The 22270-nt window shown below is 35.6% G+C and overlaps 1 protein-coding gene across 1 annotated transcript in view; it reads left to right on the top strand.

The window, feature by feature from the left end:
• Nucleotides 1-1021: 1021 nt before the first annotated feature.
• Nucleotides 1022-22270, top strand: part of ZDBF2 (zinc finger DBF-type containing 2) — a 31707-nt gene continuing 10458 nt past the window's right edge. Inside the window, exons 1-3 of the mRNA XM_045560259.1 lie at nt 1022-1036; nt 12807-12912; nt 17260-17387. Of these exons, the coding sequence (XP_045416215.1) occupies nt 12859-12912; nt 17260-17387 (182 nt within the window). The 5' untranslated portion in view covers nt 1022-1036; nt 12807-12858. The remainder of the gene's footprint in view (nt 1037-12806; nt 12913-17259; nt 17388-22270) is intronic.

Here is a 22270-nt window from a genome sequence, read left to right as displayed (position 1 = left end):
AATCTTGGGCTCTAAGCTCTATTAACTCAGAATTTGGGAGATGATTTTGGCATCAGCCTGGTTTGGGAACCACTGCAGTATGTTATGTTGAAGGATTATAATCTTAGATAGGTAGAAACTGGGAAACTATTTGCAGAGAAATCTCAAAACACCGGTAGGAAAAAATTTCTCATATATATTTGGCGTATGTAATTGTCAGAAATGTCTTTCATTTCAGAGGCTAACTTATTTTGATTTTTAGCACCTTTGTTGGATAAATTATTTTTAAATCTGCGTCTTTGTGAACGAAGCAGAAGATGCTGTGTGGTATCTTTACTCTTATGACAGAGAATTAGATATTATATATGACACTCAGAGTTCAGATAATCTGGAATTTTGTATAGAAACATGATGGGAAAATTAATGAGCTCCATTAGAGTCTAGAAAATACACTATAGTAATATTTTAGCAGTAGTAATTATCTTTACAAATTGAATACTGTATTTTTTACTGAATCAATTTCTTTTCTTTTAATTTCAAAAAATTTATGGGGTATGTGGATGAATTGTATCATGCTGAAGTGTACCCGTATCGGCTTTCAGTGTACCCGTCACCAGAATAGTGTACATTGTATCTGATAGGTGGATTTTTATCCCTCACTCCTTTCCCACCTTCCCCCCCTTGAATCAGTTTCTAATATTTCTAATGAGTTATCAGAAAATTGATTAAAAAAATTTAGTTATCTAATCTTCCCTTATTGGCAACACGCTGTTCTTTCAGAAGGTGGATAGTTTTCATCTTTACTCCGGACTTGCTGATTGATTCAATAGCTCACTGGAAACAGGAGTTGAAAGGACCCAAGAGTGAATTTCTGTTTCCTGATAATTATCATAGCCATTTTCCTCATGATAGTAAGGAATTACCATGATTTGGCCATTTTTCTTTTTTTTCAGTTTGAGTATTAAGGACAGTAGTCTTCTGACTTTGGTTATTCAAGATGCAGAGGAAACAAGGATATTGCAGCTATTGCCGTGTGCTGTATCCTAACCTGGAGCAGGTGAGAGGTATCTGTTAATATGGTGACATCCCAAGGACCTAGTTACGACTTTCTCTTTTATATCTTATCAAATTCATTTATTCTTTCATTGACCAGATTATATTGAGAAGCTCCTAGTTGGCAAGCACCATTTAAGGTTCTGGGAATGTGACCATAATCAAAACCAAAGCTTTCTTTTCATGGAGCTTATATAATGTAGTAAGACAGAAAATAAATAATTATATTGATTGAGTATATAATATGTCAGAGTTTGATAAATGTTATGAGGAAAATAAAATAGGGAAGGAGTGCCAGGAGTTAGCTACTCTCCCAGCAAAACAGGCCCCAAGTCAGGATTGTCACAAGGGATTTGGAAATAATAGGAAATAAAGAAATAATATAGACGGAGAAATGATTGAGATGGAAACAAAGTGCAGTTTAAATAATAGGGCAATTAGGGGGTCTCCAGCCTTCCTGTGAGCTGTGAGACACTGACTGAAATCCCACATCAGTATTTATTGTTACAGCAAATAGTTGTCTTTTGTTAGAGAATTATGTGTACAGCCCATTTTTTGAGATTTCCAGGGGAGCCTTACCTAATTCTGTCTACAAGAATAGACGGTTATAAAATTTTTCTATGATAGGCATGTTAAGCCCTAAGTTAGAAACAGACCTAGCTGAGCATACAAATTAAAAAGATAAAATGTATAAAATGGGAACACTGAGTCTGTATACTACTCTAATCTACTTCTTCTAAACACAGAGACATGTAGTCAGGAGTGAAGCAGGAATAGCCTTGAAGTCTAGGATAGTTCCAGCTGCATGTTATCTGCTGGGCAGGCATTTTTAATCAGCTTCTCCACCAAGGACCCAAACGGAGCTTCTGCCTTGCAAAAAAGCTCAAGGTGATGGCCGGCAGCAAAGAAGAAACATTGCTTTGCAAACGTCCTCTGACAATGCCTCCCTTGTTGGAAGCAGCTTCTGTTTTGTGAACTAACTTGTCCACAGATTCCTTCAAGGCAAAGCCCGGCAAAACCTCTGAAACTTTTCACGTCTATTAGCCTATTTCCTAACAAAGGGGTAGGGTGGCCAGGTAAGGCCTTTTTAAGGAAGTGACATTGAGTTGAGATTTGAATGAAGTTTGGGTGCCAGGCTTACATTTATTTTGAGGAAGAGTTTCCAGGGAGAGGAAAGAGAGAATAAGGACAGAGACCTTGAGGCTGAAGAGTGGTTGGCACGCTAACCAAAAGCCAGAAGGCCAGTGTGGCTGCAGTGGGGGTACAGAGGTAGATGATGATAATAGGCAGAGAATTCAGAGAAGTAGATTTTGTAAGGCATCATAGGCTAAGGTAAAGACTTTGAACTTTATTCCAAGTGAAATGGGAAGGCATCTCAAAAGTTCCAAGCAGAGGAATTAAATCATCAAGCTTGTATTTTAAACAATTCATTCTGGCTGTTATAGGAAGAATAGTTGATATAGAGTTTTTTTTTTATTTAGTTTCTGTTTTTTATCTTTTTTTTTATTTTTAAAGAAATGGGGTCTCATTCTGTCACCCAGGCTAGAGTTCAGTGTTGCCATCAGAGCTTACTACAGCCTCAAACTCCTGGGCTCACATGATCCTCCCATCTCAGCCTCCAAGTAGCTGGGACTGCAGGTGCCTGCCATCACACCTGGCTAATTTTTTAAATGTTTCGTAGAGATAGCATCTTGCTATGTTGCCCAGGCTGGTCTTGAACTCCTGGCGTTGAGCATTCCTTCCACTTCAGCCTCCAAAGTGCTGGGATTACAGGTGTGAGCCACCACACCCAGCCTAAATTTATTTTTTTATTGTGACATAATTCATATACCATAAATTTCACCTTTTTAAAGTATATAATTCAATTATTTTTAGGTATTCACAAAGTGATACAACCATCACTGCTGTCTAATTCCAGGACATTTTCATCATCCTAAAAGGAAACCCTGTACCAATGAAGCAGTCATTCCCTACTCTCTTCTACCTCCAGCCCCTGGCAACCATTAATCTATTTTCTGTCTCTATGGATTTGCCTATTCTGGATATTTCATATAAATGGAATCATATACTGTATGGCCTTTTGTTTTTGGCTTTTTTCATTTAGCATAATATTTTCAAGGTTTATCTGTTGTAGCATGCATCACTACCTTATTCCTTTTTTTTTTTTTTTTTTTTTTATGAGAAAGAGTCTTGCTCTGTTGCCCCGGCTAGAGTGAGTGCTGTGGCGTCAGCCTAGCTCACAGCAACCTCCAACTCCTGGGCTTAAGCGATCCTACTGCCTCAGCCTCCCGAGTAGCTGGGACTACAGACATGCACCACCATGCCCGGCTAATTTTTTCTATATATGTATTTTAGTTGGCCAGCTAATTTCCTTCTATTTTTTTTTTTTTTTGGTAGAGACGGGGTCTCACTCTTGCTCAGGCTGGTCTCGAACTCCTGACCTTGAGCGATCCACCCGCCACGGCCTCCCAGAGTGCTAGGATTACAGGCGTGAGCCACCGTGCCCGGCCCCTTACTGCTTTTTTATGGCTGAATAATACTCCATTATATAGACATACTACATTTTTATTCATTCAGCAATTGATGGATATTTGGGTTGTTTTTTACTTTTTGGCTATTATGAATAATGTTGCTGTGGATATTTGTCTTCAAATTTTTGTGTGGACATACATGTTCAGTTCTTAGGTATATATATATATGAGTGGAATTGTTGGGTCATGTGGTAACCCTGTGTTTAACTTTTCTGAGAATCTACTTCATTGTTTTCCAAAATGGATATACTGTTCTTCCTATTTTACCTTACCACCAGCAATGCATGAGAATTACAGTTTGTCTACATCCTTGCTGGTACTCGTTATTATGTGAGTTTTTTTTTTTTTTTTTTTGGTTATAGCCATCTTAGTGGATGTGAAGTAGTATCTCATTGTGGCTTTGATTTGCATTTCCCTGATGACTAATGACATTTAGTATCTTTTCATGTGCTTACTGGCCATTTGTATATTTTCTTTAGAGAAATGCTTATTCAAATCTTTTGCCAATTTTTGTGTTATTTGTCTTTTTATTGTTGAGTTATAAAAATCTTTATATATTCTGGATACTAGACTCTCATTAGATACGTGATTTACAAATACTTCCATTATGTGGGTTGTCTTTTCACTTTCTTGATAGTATGCTTTGATACACAAAAGTTTTGAATTTCACTACGGTTGAATTTATTTTTTTCTTTTGTTACTTGTGATTTTGGTGTCAGAAGGATTGCCTAATCTAAGGTCATGAAGATTTATGCCTATATTTTCCTCTAAGAGTTTTATAGTTGCTCCTACATTTAGGTCTTTGATTCATTTTGAGTTAATTTTTATATATGCTATGAGATGGGGTCTAATTTCATTATTTTTGAGTCTATAAAATTAACTTTATTTCACGCAAATCCTATTGAAATTCATGCTTATCAGTGTTCTCCTTGTGCTGCCATATTGGACTTAATGTGTGTATATAATTTATTTGCTTTTATTTAAATTGACACAATAATTGTACATATTTATGAGGTACCGTGTGATATTTTGATACACGTATACCTATAATGTGTAGTGATCGAATCAGGGTAATTAGCATACCCATCATCTCAAATATTTATTATTTCTTTGTTTTGGGAACATTCAAAATCCTCTCTTCTAGCTGTTTGAAAATATACAATAAATTGTTGCTAACTATAGGCACCCTGCCATGCTGTAAAACAGTAGAACTTATTACTCTGTGATTTTGTATTTTTTTTTTTTTTGAGTCGGAGTCTCACTCTGTTGCCCAGGCTAGAATGCCGTGGCGTCAGCGTAGCTCACAGCATCCTCAAACTCCTGGGCTCAAGCAATCCTTCTGCCTCAGCCTCCTGAGTAGCTGGGACTATAGGCATGCGCCACCATGCCCGGCTAATTTTTTCTATACAGATTTTTAGTTGTCCAGCTAATTTCTTTCTATTTTTAGTAGAGGCAGGGGTCTTGCTCTTGCTCAGGCTGGTCTCGAACTCCTGACCTCGAGGTTGTATTTGTTAATCATCCTCTCCCTAACCCTCCCCACCACCCTTTCCAACTTTTAGTAACCATTATTATTCTCTCTACTTCAATGAGTACAATTTTTTTAGCTCCCACATATGAGAGAGAACATAACTTACTAACATATAACTTATTTCCATTAACATAATGTCCTTCAGGCTCATTTATGTTGCCAAAAGTGACAGGACTTTATTCTTTTTTATGGCCGAATAGTATTCCATTGTGTTTACACACCACATTTTCTTTATCCATTTATTTGTTGATGGACACTTAGATTGATTCCATATGTTGGCTGTTGTGAATAATGCTGCAGTAAACATAGGGATGCATATATCTCGTTGATACGCTGATTTTCTTTCCTTTGGGTGAATACCCACTAGTGAGTTTGCTGGATCATATTATAGTTCAGTTTTTAGTTTTCTGAGGAATCTGCATTCTATTTTCCATAATGGCCATACTAATTTAGATTCCCACTAATAGCGTATAAGAGTTCCCGTTTCCCCATATCCTGGCCAGCATTTATTATGTTTCGTCTTTTTGACAGTAGCCATTCTAACTGGGGTGAGATTGTATCTCATGGTGGTTTTGACTTCCATTTTCCTAGTACTTAGTGATGTTGAGAATTTTTTTATATATCTGTTGAACATTATATGTCTTTTTTGAGATATGTCTGTTCAGCTTATTTGCCCATTTTTTAATCAGATTATTTGTTTTTTTGTTGTTGAGTTCCTTGTATATTCTGGATATTAATCTCCTGTCAGATGAATAGTTCAGAGATATTTTCTCCCATTCTGCAGGTTGTTTCTTCATACTGTTGATTGTCCTTTGTAGTGCAGAAGCTTTTTAGTTTGATATAATTTCATTTGTCTCTTTTTGCTTTTTTTGCCTGTGCTTTTGAGATTTTTCCATAAAATCTTTGCCCAGACCAATGTCCTGAAGCATATCTCCTATATTTTCTTCTAGTAGTTTCATAGTTGTGGGTCTTACATATAAGTCTTTGATTCTGAGTTGATTTTTATATATGGTGAGAGATAGGGGTCTAGTTTCACTTTTCTGCATATGGATATCCAGTTTTCCCAGCTTCATTTATTAAAGAGACTTTCCCTTCCCCAATCAATGTTCTTGGTACTCTTGCTGAAAATCAGTTGACTGTAGGCCGGGCACGGTGGCTCACACCTGTAATTCTAACACTCTGGGAGGCTGAGGCGGGCAGATCATTTGAGCTCAGGAGTTTGAGACCAGCCTGAGCAAGAGTGAGACCCTGTCTCTACTAAAAATAGAAAGAAATTATCTGGACAACTAAAAATATATAGAAAAAGAAAATTAGCCGGGCATGGTGGTACATGCTTGTAGTCCCAGCTACTCCAGAGGCTGAGGCAGGAGGATTGCCTGAGCCCAGGAGTTTGAGGTTGCTATGAGCTAGGCTGATGCCACGGCACTGTAGCCAGGGCAACAGAGTGAGACTTTGTCTCAAAAAAAAAAAAAACAAAAAAATTCAGTTGACTGTAAATACATGGATTTATTTCTGGGTTCTCTGTTCTGTTTCATTGCTCTGTATGTCTATTTATGCTGTTTTGGTTACTGTAGCTTTGGAGTGTATGTAGGTAGTGTGATGCCTCCAGGTTTGTTCTTTTTGCTTAGGGTTGCTTTGGTTATTTGGAGTCTACTGTGATTCTATACAAATTTTAGGATTTTTTCCTATTTCTGTGAAGAATGTCTGGGATTTTCATAGGAATTGCATTGAATCTATAGATTGCTTTGGGCAGTATGGTCATTTTGATAGTATTAATTCTTCTAATCTGTGAAGATGAGATATGTTTCCATTTTTTGGTGTCCTCTTCAGTTTCTTTCATCAGTATTTTGTCGTTTTCCCTGTAGATCTTTCCCCTTCTTGGTTAAACTTACTCATAGATTTTTTTTTTCTAGCTCTTGTAAATGGGATTGCTTTCTTGATTTCGTTTTCCTTAGTTCATTGTTGACATATGGAAACACAACTGATTTTTGCATGTTTATTTTATATCCTGCAACTTTACTGAATTTGTTTATCAATCCTAAGAGTTTTTGGTGGAGCTTTTACAGTTTTCTATTTACGGTTGACCTTTGAACAACACAGGGCTTAGGAACACTGATGCCCTGTGCAGTCAAAAATCAATGTATAACTTTTGATTTTCTAAAAACTTTACTCCTAATAACCCACTGTTCACTAGAACCTTTATCAGTAACATAAAAAATTGATTAACACATATTCTGTATATGTTATATATTATTTACTGTATTCTTATAATAAAGTAAGGCAGAGAATGTTAAGAAAATTATAAGGAAGAGAAAATACATTTATGATTCATTAATGGATGTGGGTCATCATAAAGGTATTCATCCTTGTTGTCCTCATGTTGAGTAGGCTGAGGAGGAAGAGGAAGAAAAGGGATTAGTCTTGCTGTCTTGGGGGCAGCAGAAGCAGGAGAAAAGTCATGTAGAAGTGGACCCATACAGTTCAAACCTATGTTATTCAGAGGTCAGCTATGTATGATCATGTCATCTGCAAACGGACAATTTGACTTTCTCCTCTCCAATTTAGATGCTATTTCTTTCTCTTGACTAATTGCTCTGGCTAGGACTTCAAGTACCACGTTGAATAAAAATGGTGAAAGTTGGCCTTGAGATCTTAGAGGAAAAACAGAAGAAATTATATTTCTTCTGTCTTGAAGAAATACAAAAGATCAGTTGTGATGTCTCCTTTTCATTTCTGATTTAATTTATTTGGGTATTTTCTCTTCGTTTCTTGGTTAGTCTAGTCAATGGTTTGTTGGTTTTGTTTATCTTTTCAGAAAACCACCTTTGTTTTGTTGATCTTGTGAATTTTTTTGTAAATTTTATTCTGCTCTGATCGTTATGTCCTTCTATTAATTTTAGCTTTGGTTTATTCTGCTTTTCTAGTTCCTTGAGATGCATTGTTAGATTGTTTATTTGAAATCCTTCTACTCTTTTGATATAGGTGTTTATTTCTATAAACTTTGCTCTTAATACTGCTTTTGCTGTACCCTATAGGTTTTGGTATGTTGTGTTTCTGTTCTCATCTGTTTCAATATTTATTTATTTATTTATTTGAGACAGGGTCTCACTCTGAGCCTGGGCTAAAGTACAGTGGCATCATCATAGCTCACTGTGACCTCAAACTCTCAGGCTCAAGCAATCCTTCTGCCTCTGCCTCCCAAGTAGCTAGGACTACAGGTGTGCACCACCATGCCCAGCTAATTTTTTTTATTTTTTGGTAGAGACAGGATCTTCTATGTTACTCAGACTGGTTTTGAACTCCCGGCCTGAGGGATCCTCTTGCCTTGGCCTCCCAAAGTGCTAGGATTACAGGAGCAAGCCACTGTACTTGGCCAGTGTTTCAGTAAATTTTTCAACTTACTTTTTAATTTCTTCATTGACCCATTGGTCATTTAGGAGCATGTCGTTTGATTTCCATGTATTTGCACAATTTTGAAAGTTCTGCTTGTTACTGATTTCTAGTTTTATTTCACTGTGGTCAGAAAAGATACTTGATATAATTTCAGTTCTTTTAAATTTGTTGAGACTTGTTTTGTGGCCTAACATGGTCCATCCTGGAGACTGTTCCATGTGCTAATGAAAACAATGTGTATTTGGAAACTGTTGGATGAAATGTTCTGTAAATGTCTAGTAGGTCTATTCGGTATAAAATGCAGTTTAAATCCAATATCTTGTTGATTTTCTGTCTAGATGGTCTGTGCAGTGCTGAAAGTCGGTATTGCAGTCCCCAGCTATTATGGTGTTGGGGTCTATCTCTCCCTTTAGATCTAATATTTGCTTTATATATCTGGCTGCTCCATTGTTGGGTGCATATATATTTATAATTGTTATATTTTCTTGCTGAATTGATCTCTTTATCATTATATAATGACTTTTTTGTCTCATTTTATAGTTTTGACTTAAAAGTCTGTTTTATCTACTATAAGCATGGCTACTCTTGTTCACTTTTGGTTTACATTTCGTGGAATATCTTTTTCCATCCTTTCATTTTCAGTCTATTTGTGTTTTTGTTTTTGTTTTTAAAAGAGATGAGAGTCTCACTGTTTTGCCCAGGCTGGTCTCAAATTTCTGGGCTCAAGCGATCCTCCTGCCTCAGCCTCCCAATTAGCTGGGACTACAGGCATGCATCACTGCTCCTGGCCCAGTCTATGTGTGTCTTTACAAGTGAAATAAGTTTCTTGTAGGCAGCATATGGTTAGGTCTTTTTTTTTTTTTAATTCACTTAACCAGTCTGTATCTTTTAAGTAAGGAATTTAATCTGTTTACATTTAAGATTATTTTTGATAGGTGAGGACTTACTCCTGTCATTTTTGTCAATTGCTTTCTGGTTGTTTTTATATTCTTTGTTACTTCCTTCCTATCTTAGTATTTATCATTGTAGTTTGGTGGTTTTCTGCAGGGATCGTTTGATTCTTTTCTCTTTCTCCTTTGTGTGTCTGTTCTACCTGTGAGTTTTATACTTCTGTGTGTTTTCATTATAGTGATTATTGTCTTTTTTTCTTCCAGATGTAGGATGCCTTTGAGCATTTCTTGTAAGGCTGGCCTAGTGGTAATGAATTCCCTCAAGTTTTGTTTGAGCAAGGTTTTGTTTCTTTCTCATTTCTGAAGGATAGATTTGCTGGGTATACTATTCTTGGCTGAAATTTCTTTTTTTTCTTTCAGCACTTTGAGTATGTTATCCCATCCATTGCTGGCCTGTAAATTTTCTGCAAAGAAATATCCTTTTATTAATAGTCTAGTGGAGATTCTCTTATATGTGACTTGACACTTTCCTCTTGCTGTTTTTAGAATTCTCTCTGTCTTTGATCTTAGACAATTTGAGTATAATGTGCCTAGCAGGAGGACCTTTTTGGGTTGAATCTATTTGATGATCTTTGAGCATCCTGTATCTGAATGTACATATCTCTCCGTAGACTTGGGAAATTTCCAGCTATTATTTCATGATATGCCTTTGCCCTTGTGTTCTCCTTTGGGAATTCACATAATATGAATATTTGTTTGTTCATTCATGTCTGGTAAGTCTTGTAGGCTTTCTTTACTTTTTTTCCTTCTTATTTTTTTTTTTTCCTCTGACTGGATAATTTCAATTGGCCTATCTTCAAGTTCAGAGTTTCTTTTTTTTCTGCTTTATCAAGTCTGCTATTGAGGTTCTCTGTTACATTTTGAATTTCATTCATTGAATTCCTTAGCTACAGGGTTTCTGTTTGGTTCTTTTTTATGATTTTTATCTCTGTTGAATTTATTGTTCATGTCATCAGTTCATTTTCTGATTTCCTTGAATTGTTTATATTTTTTTGTATCTTACTGAGTTTCCCTAAGATCATTATTTTGAATTCCTTTTCCAGGGGTTTATTGATTTCTTTTCCATTGGGGTCTGTTACTAGAGAGTTGTTATATTCCTGTGGTTGTGTCATATTTCTTTTCTTTTTTATATTTCTTGTGTCCCTGCATTGATGTCTTGCACATGGTGGAACTATTGTCTCTTCCATACTTTCTGGAGTGGCTTTCGCAGACAAAGACTTCACTTGCAGTTGGGGTTAGTGTGCCAGTTGGGAGGATATTGTAACTCTGTTTATGGATAGGTGCAATGTTAATAGTTTTTATCCAGCTTCTACAGCTTTGTTCACCATCAGCAATAACTGTGGCACCTCAATGGCCTACACTGTAGAAGTTCTTAGCAGTGTCATTGTTATAGGTTATTAATGTTCTCAGTGTCAAGGGCTTTTGGGGTCCACCTATTCTTGATTTCTCCACAATGGAGAGACTTAGCTGGGTGGATCCTTCTTGACATCAGGTCTGACACAGCCTGTAAGCAGCTACAGTGGCTCTGTGTTCCGGGTGCAGGTGCCTGGAGCAGCTGTGGGACTAGGGTCCACCGTGAACCTATCGTTGCATCTGGGTTTGGGGGTAAAATTTCACTCTCGGTGGCAGGGTTGGGTGTATGCTGCATGTGGAGCCAGGATCTGTGACTCTCAGGCACCCCCTAGCAGGTTGGGTCCAGGGAGCCGGTTTATATCTGTGATTCTACTTCTGGAGGGTAGGGTATAGCACTGGTCTGACTCTGGGGAAGAAGGAGTGTTTTGAAGGTTTGAGCCTGATGAGTAGGGTACAGGTGCAATTCAGGGACCTAAGCAAATAGGGCTCAGTGGCAACTGAGATCCCATGGGATGAGGCACCATGTAGTAGTGACTGTAGACCCTGAGATGGTGAAGTTTTGAGTATCCCAGACTCTGTAAGTCTAGGTACAATGACAGGAAATACCCTAGAGTAGTGGAGCACAGCTGTTGTTTGGTCCCTGAGGAGGGGATGCAGGGAACAGCACAGTGATGCCTCCACTCCCCAAGGAGAGGCATGTCTCGGGGAGCTAGTCCAGCTCCAGAGGAGCAGGATACTAGAGTTGTTTGGCCTGTAGGACAGGATGTTTGAGCTCAGCCACATCTCTGTTTTCTTGGGACATGGGGTACTACGTCAGCTCAGCCCTGGAATGCACAGCTCCTCCCTCAGCTTGGCCAGGGCATTGATTCTCCAGGAGGTGATATACCACTTCAGCACAGGCATGGGGGGCATCACTGTTCTGGGTGGCCATTTCTGTGGGATGCAAGGGGCAACTTCAGCTTAGACACTGGAGTGTGTGACTGCACTGTGCACCCAAGGCACGCTTTCCTGAGTTGCAGGGTGCCACTTCACCTTAGGCACTGGAGAGGTATGATTGCTGTGAGTGACCAAGGTACTATTTTTCCAGGAGGCAAGATACTGCTTCAACTTTGGCCTGAGGGGTAGAGGGAGGGGTAGGGAACAACCTTCTGTTCCCCACTAAAAGCCCTATCTCCACATAGAATCACATTAAGGGTTAGAACTTTGATGTATGAATTTGGGAGGGGATGCAGTTCAGTCTAGAGCAATTAAATTTATTGGCCTGCTTTTCTGCATCAGATAATTGTTTTTTTCCTTTAGTCTATTAATAAATTACTTTATTAGTCAGCTCAGGCTGCCATAATAAGATACTGTAGATTAGGTGGCTTAAACAACAGAAATTTATTTCTCATAGTTCTGAAGGCTAGGAAGTCTAAGATAAGGTGCCAGCTGATTCAGTTGATGGTTAAGGCTCTTCTCCTGGCTTATAGATAACTACCTTCTCACTGTCTCCTCACATGGTGGAGAGAAAGGGTTCTCTCTCTTCCTCTTCTTATAAGGCCACCAATCCTATCGGATTAGGACCCTACCCGTATGACTTCATTTAACCTAAATTACCTACTAAAAGCTGTATCTCCAAATACATTAGGGGTTAGCACTGCAACATATGAATTGGGGGGATGCAATTCAGTCTGCAGCAGTTACATTGATTGGTTTTCAGATGTTAAACTAATCTTCCATTCCTGGGATAAATCCCACTTGGTCATGGTATATAATCCTTTCTGTATATTGCTGGATTTGCTTTGTTAATACTTTGTTGAGGATTTTTGCAGCCTTGCGTTTCAAGGCTTTGGAGAACTATTAAGGCGGTGAAGAAATTGGGGCCCAAATCTAGTGGAATATTCAACAGAAACAGTGGAAGCCAAAAAAAAGAAAATAGTTGCCAACTTAGAATTCTCTATTCAATAAGTATATCTTTTTAAAAGGAAGGTGAAATAAAAATATTTTCAGGAAATAAAAATTAAGGGAATTTGTCACCAGCAGACCTTCACTAAAGGAAAAACTAAAAAGGAGTTCTTCAGGCAGAAGGAAAATGATTCCAGATGGAAGCTCAAAGATACAGGAAGTAATGAAGAGCATTGGAAAGGTAAATATGTAGACAATCTAAATAAGTAATGTCTTGTGGGATTAACAACAATGGCATATAGATTGGGAGGGGAGTAAATGGAGTTCATTTCTAAGGACCACCTTGCATTGTGCATGAAGAGAATAAAAGTAACAAGTAATTTTACACTTTGATAGGTTAGGATTGCTTGTTGTAATCTTTTACCACTAAGAGACTGGGAAAAGACTAACCACTAAATTAACAGAAAGGGGATAATTGAAATAACAAAACATAGTCCACAAGAAAGGAAGAAAGAAGAGAAAAGGGATATTGTAAAGGCAAGAATAATAACAGATTTAAAAAGAAAAAGATTTAAATCCAATTATATCACTAATATATTAAGTGAAAATAGACTTGATGCTTGAATTACAACTATATTCAATACTGTATTAGAGGTCCTAGCCAAGGAAATAAGGAAAGAAGTTAAAAATGGTACAGATTAGATATGAAGAAATGAAACTATTATTAATTATACACAAAATGATTGTGAATATAGAAAATCCCAAAGATATGTAGATAAACTATTAGAATTAATAAGTGAGTTTATAAAGATTGGACCAACATAAAAAGAAATTGTATTTTTATACACAAACACCATGCAGAAAATGAGATTTAAGAAAGACATCATTTATAATAGCATCAAAGAACATCACCTTTGAAGGAATAAATATAACAAAATATGTATAAGGTCTTTACACAAGAAACTATAAACATTGAAAGAAATTTCCATGTTCATGGATTAGAAGAATCAATATTGTAAATGTTTCGATTCTGCCTAAATCATTACATTTATCCAATGTAATTCCAGTCAGATTCTCAGAAAAGTTTTTTTTTAAATGAAAATTAAGACAATTCTAAAAATAAATATGGAAATGTAAAAGGCTAAGAAGAACCAGTATAATCTTAGGGAAGAACAATATGGGAGGATGTCCTTTACTGGATATTAAAACTTATTAAACTATAGTCATGAAGACAGTGCAGTCTTGGTGCAAAGTTAGAAAGACCATGGAAACCAGAATCTCCAGAAACAGCAACATATATCGATATTTGTGACAAATGTGGCACTGCAGAGCATTGAGGACAAAACTTTCTTCAATAAATGATATTGGGTCAATTGAATATTCATGTGGGGAAAAAAAACAAAACTTTATTGCTAAATCACCCTGTATATAAAAATCATTTCCAAGTAGATTGTAGATGTAAATGTTGTAGGTAAAACAGCAAAGCTGTTAGAAACAAATAGGAAATCTTTATGATTTGGGGGATAAGGAAAGATTTCTGGCCACAAAAAGCACTGACAAAATAAATGCTAAAGTGGGGTACAATAAAGTTAAGAAACAATGGAAGATGATTAAGAAAGTGAAAAGACAAGCCACAGAGAGGAAAATGATACTTGAAACACGTATAACTGAACAAAGAACTGGTGTCCAGAATAAATAAGGAATTCCTACAAGTCAGTAAGAGACTAAACATCCATTTGAAAAACAGGAAGAGACTTGAACAGACCCATCATAAAAGAGGATATCCAGATGGCCAGTAAATATGAAAAGCTGTCACAAAAATTGCTGATTAAGGCCACAATGACATAATATTAAACACCCTCTGCAATAGCTAAAATTAAAGAGACTTATAATACCAAGTGTTGATGAGGAAGTAGAGTAATGGAAAGTATGATACACTGCCGGTAGGAATATAAATTGGTACAGCTACTTTGGAAGAATAGTTAGAAGTGAATACTAAAGTTGAATATATGCAAATTTTATGATCCAGAAGTTAATAATGCACTCAACAAAAATGCATGTACATCAGCACCAAAAGACACATTTAAGAAGGTTCTTTGCAGGATTATTTGTAATAGCCAAAAGCTGGAAAAAACACAAATGTCCATCAAGAGTAGAATGGATAAATAAAACTGGTATATTCATAGAATGAAATATTATGTAGAAATGAAAACAGACTATAGCTAATGTAGATGAATATCACAATTATAATGTTGAGTGAAAGAAGCTAAATGCAAAAGAATGTTGTATGTATGACTCCGTTTATGTAAACTTCAGAAACTTTCAAAACTATAGTATTAAGAATTAGGCAATAGTTAACTTTGGGGAAGAGGGAAGGGATATTAGATTGGAATAGGACATTGGAGTGATTTCTGGGTGCTTATTAATTTTTCTTGATAGATGGTGTGGATGTGTTTGCGATAATTTATTGAGCTGTCTGCATATGATTTGCATACTTTTGTTTATGTTATATGTCAATTCAAAAATAATCTAAAGGAACTGACACCTTCTGGGATATATAGAATGGTGGTTACTACAGTTTATGTAAATACAGTTTTTCCATTCAGATTGCTTTTTTTTTTTTGCCTTGGCAGAGAGAGAACAAGGTTGGATTTTAATAGAAGCTTTGTTTCTGTGTGTACTTGTCCCCCTCAACCACTACACTAGGCAGTCTAACTCTGGTGATAGTTACTGGATGGTGGGGAGTTTTGTAGCAGGAGGATTTTGAGACTGTCATAATTTAAATTGTTACAGGGGCTATGGTAGTACAAGAGTAGACTCTGAAGTCAGCATAGAAGGAAATAATTCTAAGAATTGTAATAGTAGTCAGGAACTAGCAACCTGATTTAAGTTCTTTTGACACCATTATCATGGTATTTAATACATTAATTTTCCAAGTTTTATTAAAATGTGTTATTAAATTATAAATAACATGTATTAAAAATATGCCATTAATGCTAGCATGATACAGTGAAAGAACGTAAGTTTTACAGTTACACTCAGATTCGAATCCTGGCTTTGCTGCTTGCTAGGTATACAGCTTGAGGCAGTTTACCCTAATTCTTTGTGCCTTAATCTCTTCATGTCAAAAGAGGACAATATTCTTTCTGAAAATTCAATGAAGTTGCCATGTAAATGGAATAGCACTGTGTTGATACATCATAGGTGCTCAGTAAGTATTAGACTTCTTTCTCATCCTGCTTGCTAGTCCACTAAATAATCTTAATAAAGGCAAAATCTTTCTAACTGTGGAGAGAATTGCAAAACAGAAAAATTTAGTGTATTTGTTTTAATATTCTGTTTAAGGCAGGATTTTTATTCTCTGAAGGAAAATGAAGGCCTTTTTGTGAATTAATCTTTGACCTCTTTTAATATAGCGATCCAACCCTGTTCTCTCTTTTAACAGATTTTTATTTTAAAAAATTTGCTCATTGAAAAATATAATTTATAAGAAAAATTTAAAAATTACCCATAATTACCACACAGATATAAATGCTTCTACAGTTTTGTTATATAGTAGTTTCTCCCTTTGCACTGTTGATTTCAGTTACCCACAGTCAACCACGACCTGGAAATATTAAATGGAAAATTCTGGAGATAAATGGTTCATAAGTTTTAAATTGCATACTGTTTTGAGTAGCCTGATGAAATCTTGTGCTGTCCCACACCGTCCTGCACTGTCCCACCCATGATGTGACTCCTCCTTTGGTCCAGTGTATCCACTCTGGATATGTTCCCCACCCACTAGTCACTTAGCAGCTGTCTTGGTTATTAGAGCAACTGTCGTGTGTCATAGTGCTTGTGTTCAAGTAACCCTTATTTTACTTTTTTAAAAACAGTATATTGTTATAATTGTTTTATTATCAGTTGTTGTTAATCTCTTACTGTGCCTAATTTGTAAATTAAACTTTATCATAGGGATGTATGTATAGAATAAAATGTATATATAATGTTTGGTGTTATCCTTGGATTTAGACATCCACTGGGGGTCTTGGAACATATCCGCTGTGGATAAATGGGGGACTGCTGTATTGTCTTCCCTTTACTTGTCTGTACATTTTTAAATCGTAGTTTGAGATAAAACCATACGTGTGATTTTTGCATCCTCCATTTTTTCTCTTTATATAAAACATTTTTCCATGTTACTAAAAATTCTTTATATTCAGCAATAACTATACCTACAGAAAAAAAGTCTTTGTATTATTTTAAATAGCTGCATAGTAACACATCTTAGCCCATACTATAATTAAAGGATTTTACTGTTAAGATACTCAGAGCGTTTTCCAGTTTTTTGTTATGCTGTGATAATATCTTTTTTTCCATTAATCATCCACATTTAAGATGATTTCCTTAGGATATATGTAGAAAAATATTATTACTATATTTAAGGGAAAAATAATTTTATGGCTTTTAGATATTTCAGAATTGCTTTATAGAAAAGCTATCAATATAATCCTACCAGGCATATATAAATAAGTCCATTTTGTGAAATTCTCCCCACTAATGAGACTTACTCATTTAAAAATATTGTTTCTTTTTTTCTTTATAGCATTTGTTCACTGCTCAGCACAGAAGCATGATCAGACGGAGAAGAAATGAGATAAGTACCAAGAGCCTAATGGACCGTTTCTTGCAAGATGTACTGCAACACCACCCATCTAATCGTCGAGCAAACAGGTAAAATAGCTAATTGGAATAATATTTGTACATAGTTATATGTTACAGTAGGTGTTTGTGTTAATGTCCCAATACTACTTAAAGTGAATCTTGAATCAAAAAATAAAAAGTGAAATTTTATCTAGTAACTTCCATTTTCAATTTTTAGTTTTTCTTAGCTTAAATAAGAAATTCCACTATAGAAGATATGATTACACTATGTTTTTGCCTAAATAAAAATCTTAGGCCAATAAATGATTTATACCATTGATGTGTTTTATAAGTATGTCATAGATTAAACAGGGGGAAGATGGGAACAAAAATAGTTTCTAAAAGATTAGTTAACAGAAATGCTGGTGACAGTAGCAGAATAAGGGTAGTCAAAGTCAAAACTAAGTCAGTTCCACCTTAATGGAACTATTTACTAATTCTCAATAGAAGAGATATCAAATAGAAGTGGCTGTTATAATTTGTCAATACCTTGATAGCTTTTTCTTGTATCAATTTGTTTTGGGAGTTTTAATAAAAATAGTTATTTTGAAAACATTTAAGAGTTAATGTCCTGTGTTAAAGAAAAACATTGGTAGAAAATTAAACACTATAGTGAGTTAGCAGCTCCAGCTGTACAAGATAAGGCAAAAAAAATTATTAGCACATCTGTGCAGATTTAGCTGAGATGTGCACCAGTAAGTAGAGAAAGGGATAAATTTCTCTACTTTGCAGGTCACTAACCTAGAATTTAGGAATGGTGAAAATGTTTTAATGGGGAAAAGTCAGAGGGAAAAAAATGTGATTAGAATAGAATTAGCCTATTCTGGGGTCAGTGTAAATTTCCAGTTTATAACCCTTCTAAATAATGCTTCAGCAAACATATTTATACATGCAATTATTTCTGTGATACAACTTCCAGAATTTGAATTTATGGGTCAGGGTTTATGGACCTTAAAAATTTACTTTATTTTTTAATTTTCCGTTTTGGAATAATTTTAGGCTTACCAAAAATATTACATAACTGGTACAAGAAATTCTGGTATCATCTTCACCTGGTTTCTCCAGATACTAAATCTAAAGTAACCGAAGTACAATGATCAAGACTAGGAAATTACACTGATACCATGCTATTAGCTAATCTATAGACCGTATTGAAATTTTTTAAGTTGTCCTACTAATGTCCTCCTTTTGGACCAGGATCCAGTCCAGGATCATTGCATTTAGTTGTCGTATATCTTTGGTTTCCCTTAATCTTGAATAATTCCTCAGTTTTTCTTTGCTTTTAAGACCTTGATTCTTTTTAAAGGGTACTGGCCAGTTATTTTATGGGATATTCTCAAATTTCTGTCTGCCTGATATTTTTTTATGATTAAACTTAGTTTATGAATTTTGGGTAAGAATATCTCAGAACTGATGTTGTACCCTTCTCAGTGTATTAAACCAGGAGACACATGATGTTGCCATGTCATTGCTGGCAATGTTAACTTGGGTCACTTGATTAAGGTTGTGTCTGCAAAGTTACTCAAGTGTAAAGCTATTGTTTTTCCTGTTGTAATTAATAGGAATCTTTTGGGGAAGAACTTTGACTATGTAAATAATCCTGTTTCTCATCTTACTTTCACTGACTTATTTTAAGCATCCATTGATGATTCTTCCCTGAAACAGGTATTACATTTATTAATCAAAATCTTATTCCCTGACTATTTGTTCAAGTATTTATTTATAACATTATAGACTCATGAATATATTTCTTTTATTGTGTGGATTTTGTTTTATTTTTGAGACAGGATCTTGCTCTGTTGCCTGGGCTAGAGTACAGCGGTGTCATCACAGCTCAGTGCAACCTCAGATTCCTGGGCTTAAGGAATTCTCCTGCCTCAGCCTTCCCAGTAGTTGGGACTACAGATGTGCCCCACCATGCCTGGCTAATTTTTCTATTTTTTATAGAGACAGGGCTATCTCGACCAGGCTGGTCTTGAACTCTTGGCCTCAAGTAATCTTCTCACCTTGGCCTCCAAAGTGCTGGGATTACAGGCATGAGCCACTGTACCCAGCCTATTCTGTGTGTTTTAATCTGATACTATTTATTATTTATTTTGTTGCTCAAGTTGTGTGTGGATATTTTATTTTATTGTACTTTATTTTATTTTTTAGCCCCACCCCTCTGCTGGACATTTTAAATCCTTGCTGGACACTTCCTAGAAGGCTATACCTATTTATACTCACATGAAGAATATAAGAGAATGCTCATTTCTTGTCATTCTTGCCAACACTGGGATTATCTACCTCTTCCGCCACCACCAATATAATAGACCAAAAAAGTATATCTCCTAATTAGCCTGTCTTTATTTATCAGTAAAGGGGAACTTTTTTTGTATTTATTGGCCAGATGAAGTCTGTCCAGAAAGTATCTAGCCATGTACTATTATATATTACGTTAACAATGGCTGGATACTTTCCGGACAGACCTTGTATTTTATCCTGTGAATTATTTATTCATATACTTTGCCTGTTTTTCTATTGAGTTATTTGTATATTTTAGATTTGTAAGCAGTATTTGAGTATGGATGATAGTCTTTTGTATTTCAAACATGTTACAAATATTTTTTTAGAATCTGTTATATGTCTTTTAATTGTATATGTTGTATTTTATCATACAGAAATTGAACATTTTGACATAATCAGCTCTAAGTAGAATTTTTTTAATGGCTTCTTTCAGGTCTTTTTTTGATGCCCTTGTTTCTTCTTTTAAATATTTTTAATCAGGCTGGGCTCAATGGCTTCTGCCTTCAACCCTACCTGCCACTTTGAGGGGCCGAGGGGAGCATATTACTTGAGGCTAGCCAGGAGTTCAAGACCAGCCTGAGGCCGGGCGTGGTGGCTCATGCCTGTAATCCTAGCACTTGGGAGGCTGAGGCTGGCGGATCATTTGAGCTCAGGAGTTCGAGACCAGCCTGAGCAAGAGCAAGACCCTGTCTCTACTAAAAAATAGAAAGAAATTAGCTGAACAACTAAAAATATATAGAAAAAATTAGCCGGGCATGGTGGCACATGCCTGTAGTCCCAGCTACTCGGGAGGCTGAGGCAGGAGGATGGCTTGAGCCCAGGAGTTTGAGGTTGCTCTGAGCTAGGCTGATGCCATGGCACTCTAGCCCAGGCAACAGAGTGAGACTCTGTCTCAAAAAAAAAAAAAAAAAGATCAGCCTGAGCAAATAGACCTTGTCTCTCAAAAAAATAAAATAAATAAGCCCAGTGTGGTGGCACGCACCTGTAGTCCCAGCTACTTGGGAGGGTGAGGCAGGAAGGAGGGTTGCTTGAGCCCAGGAGTTTGAGGTTGCAGTGAGCTCTGATGACGCCACTGCCAGGCAACATTGAGACCCTATCTCAAAATAAATAAGTAAATATTTGTTTTTATATGTGGTGTGAGGCAGGACTTCTACTTAATTTTTTATAAATGCATCTCTAATTGTCCCCACTGATAAAAAATGTCACTACCTCTGTTATAACTTAAATTCCTGTATTTGTGTATTGTGCATATATATTTAATTTTGAATACCATTTTGTTCCCTTGATTTTTTTAAAAATCCCATGCCAACACTACATTATTTTATTTATAAGCTATCTAAATTATAAGTTCATGGGGTTTTTTAAAATTTTACTTTCTGTTCTCCTCCTGTCTAGACATTGCAGGTTTTTCTCTTGTTTTTAGCCTTCCTGAAAATCAACTCTTGCCTTGTTTTTGTTTCCTATTCATTAGTTTTTTCCTTTTTCTTATTTCTTCTATTTTTTTAATGGGAGCAATTTGGTTATTTTTCCATCTTCTTAAATTGGGTGCTCACTTAGTTGTGTTTACTAATTCTTTTTTTAATGGTAGTATTTAAAAGTATGAAGTTTTCGTTTTGGTCATGTCGCATAGATTTGGATATATATTAAATAATTGTTTACTTATAGTTTAAAATTTTTTTTTATTTTTAGCTCAAGAGTTGTATGAAAGTGATTTTTAACCTTTAATGGTTAGATTTTTGGAGGCCTTTTTTTGTTGCAAAGTTAGTTACAAATGATTGGAAATAGAGATTATGATTTAATTGTTAAACATACACATATACAGATGCAAATCAAAGCATCCAAATGACAGTTTCTGAGCTTTTTTGGGATTTTACCCACTTGTTTGATTGCATGGTTCTGCCTTTTTTCTTTTCTTTTCTCCTCCTTCTTCTTCTTCTTCTTCTTTTTTTTTTTTTTTGTTTTTAGCTACATGTTACAAAATTAGTTTTATTTTGAGAATGTTGTGATAGTCCTTAAGGCAAATGAAGATAGTCTAATGTTCCAAAAAACTGTGGTACAGTGGTTATGGCACTGCAATTTCATCGATTAGAATTCAGAAGTATGAAAAATTATGGATTTTTTGGTGCCATCATGATATTATTTTGGTGCAGGGTTTAGTATATGTGCTGCCAAAGTGAGCATGTGGTGCAGAGTTAAATATTTTATTTTCCAAATTCCAAGTTAAAAATTAATTAAGGTAATAAATTTATATGGGAAAGATAGTAACAGTAACACTTATGTTAAGAAAAAACTGCATGTGGCTAACATATGTTTGCATGTTCTCTTAGACAAATGTGGCATCGCTCAAAATTGGAAAATATTTAATTTTTTAGGTGTTAATCTATTGTTTATTTTTATTTATTTATTTTTATAAACTAAGTTTTAGAACAGTTTTAGATTTACAGAAAAATCGAGAAAATAGTATAGCATCCCTATAATGCTCTCTCACCCAGTTTCCCTATTGCTAACATCTTATTGTAATATAGTACATTTATTAGAAGTAATGAACTAATATTAATACATTAAAATCTATAGATTATTCATATATTTTTTAGTTTTTACCTAATCTAAGTTTTTCTAAACTAACA

Source organism: Lemur catta, chromosome 8, assembly GCF_020740605.2.
Source record: "Lemur catta isolate mLemCat1 chromosome 8, mLemCat1.pri, whole genome shotgun sequence".
Taxonomy (NCBI): Eukaryota; Metazoa; Chordata; class Mammalia; order Primates; family Lemuridae; genus Lemur; species Lemur catta.
The sequence above is the reverse complement of the archived record's forward strand: the minus strand, read 5'-3'. Positions and strand labels throughout refer to the sequence as shown.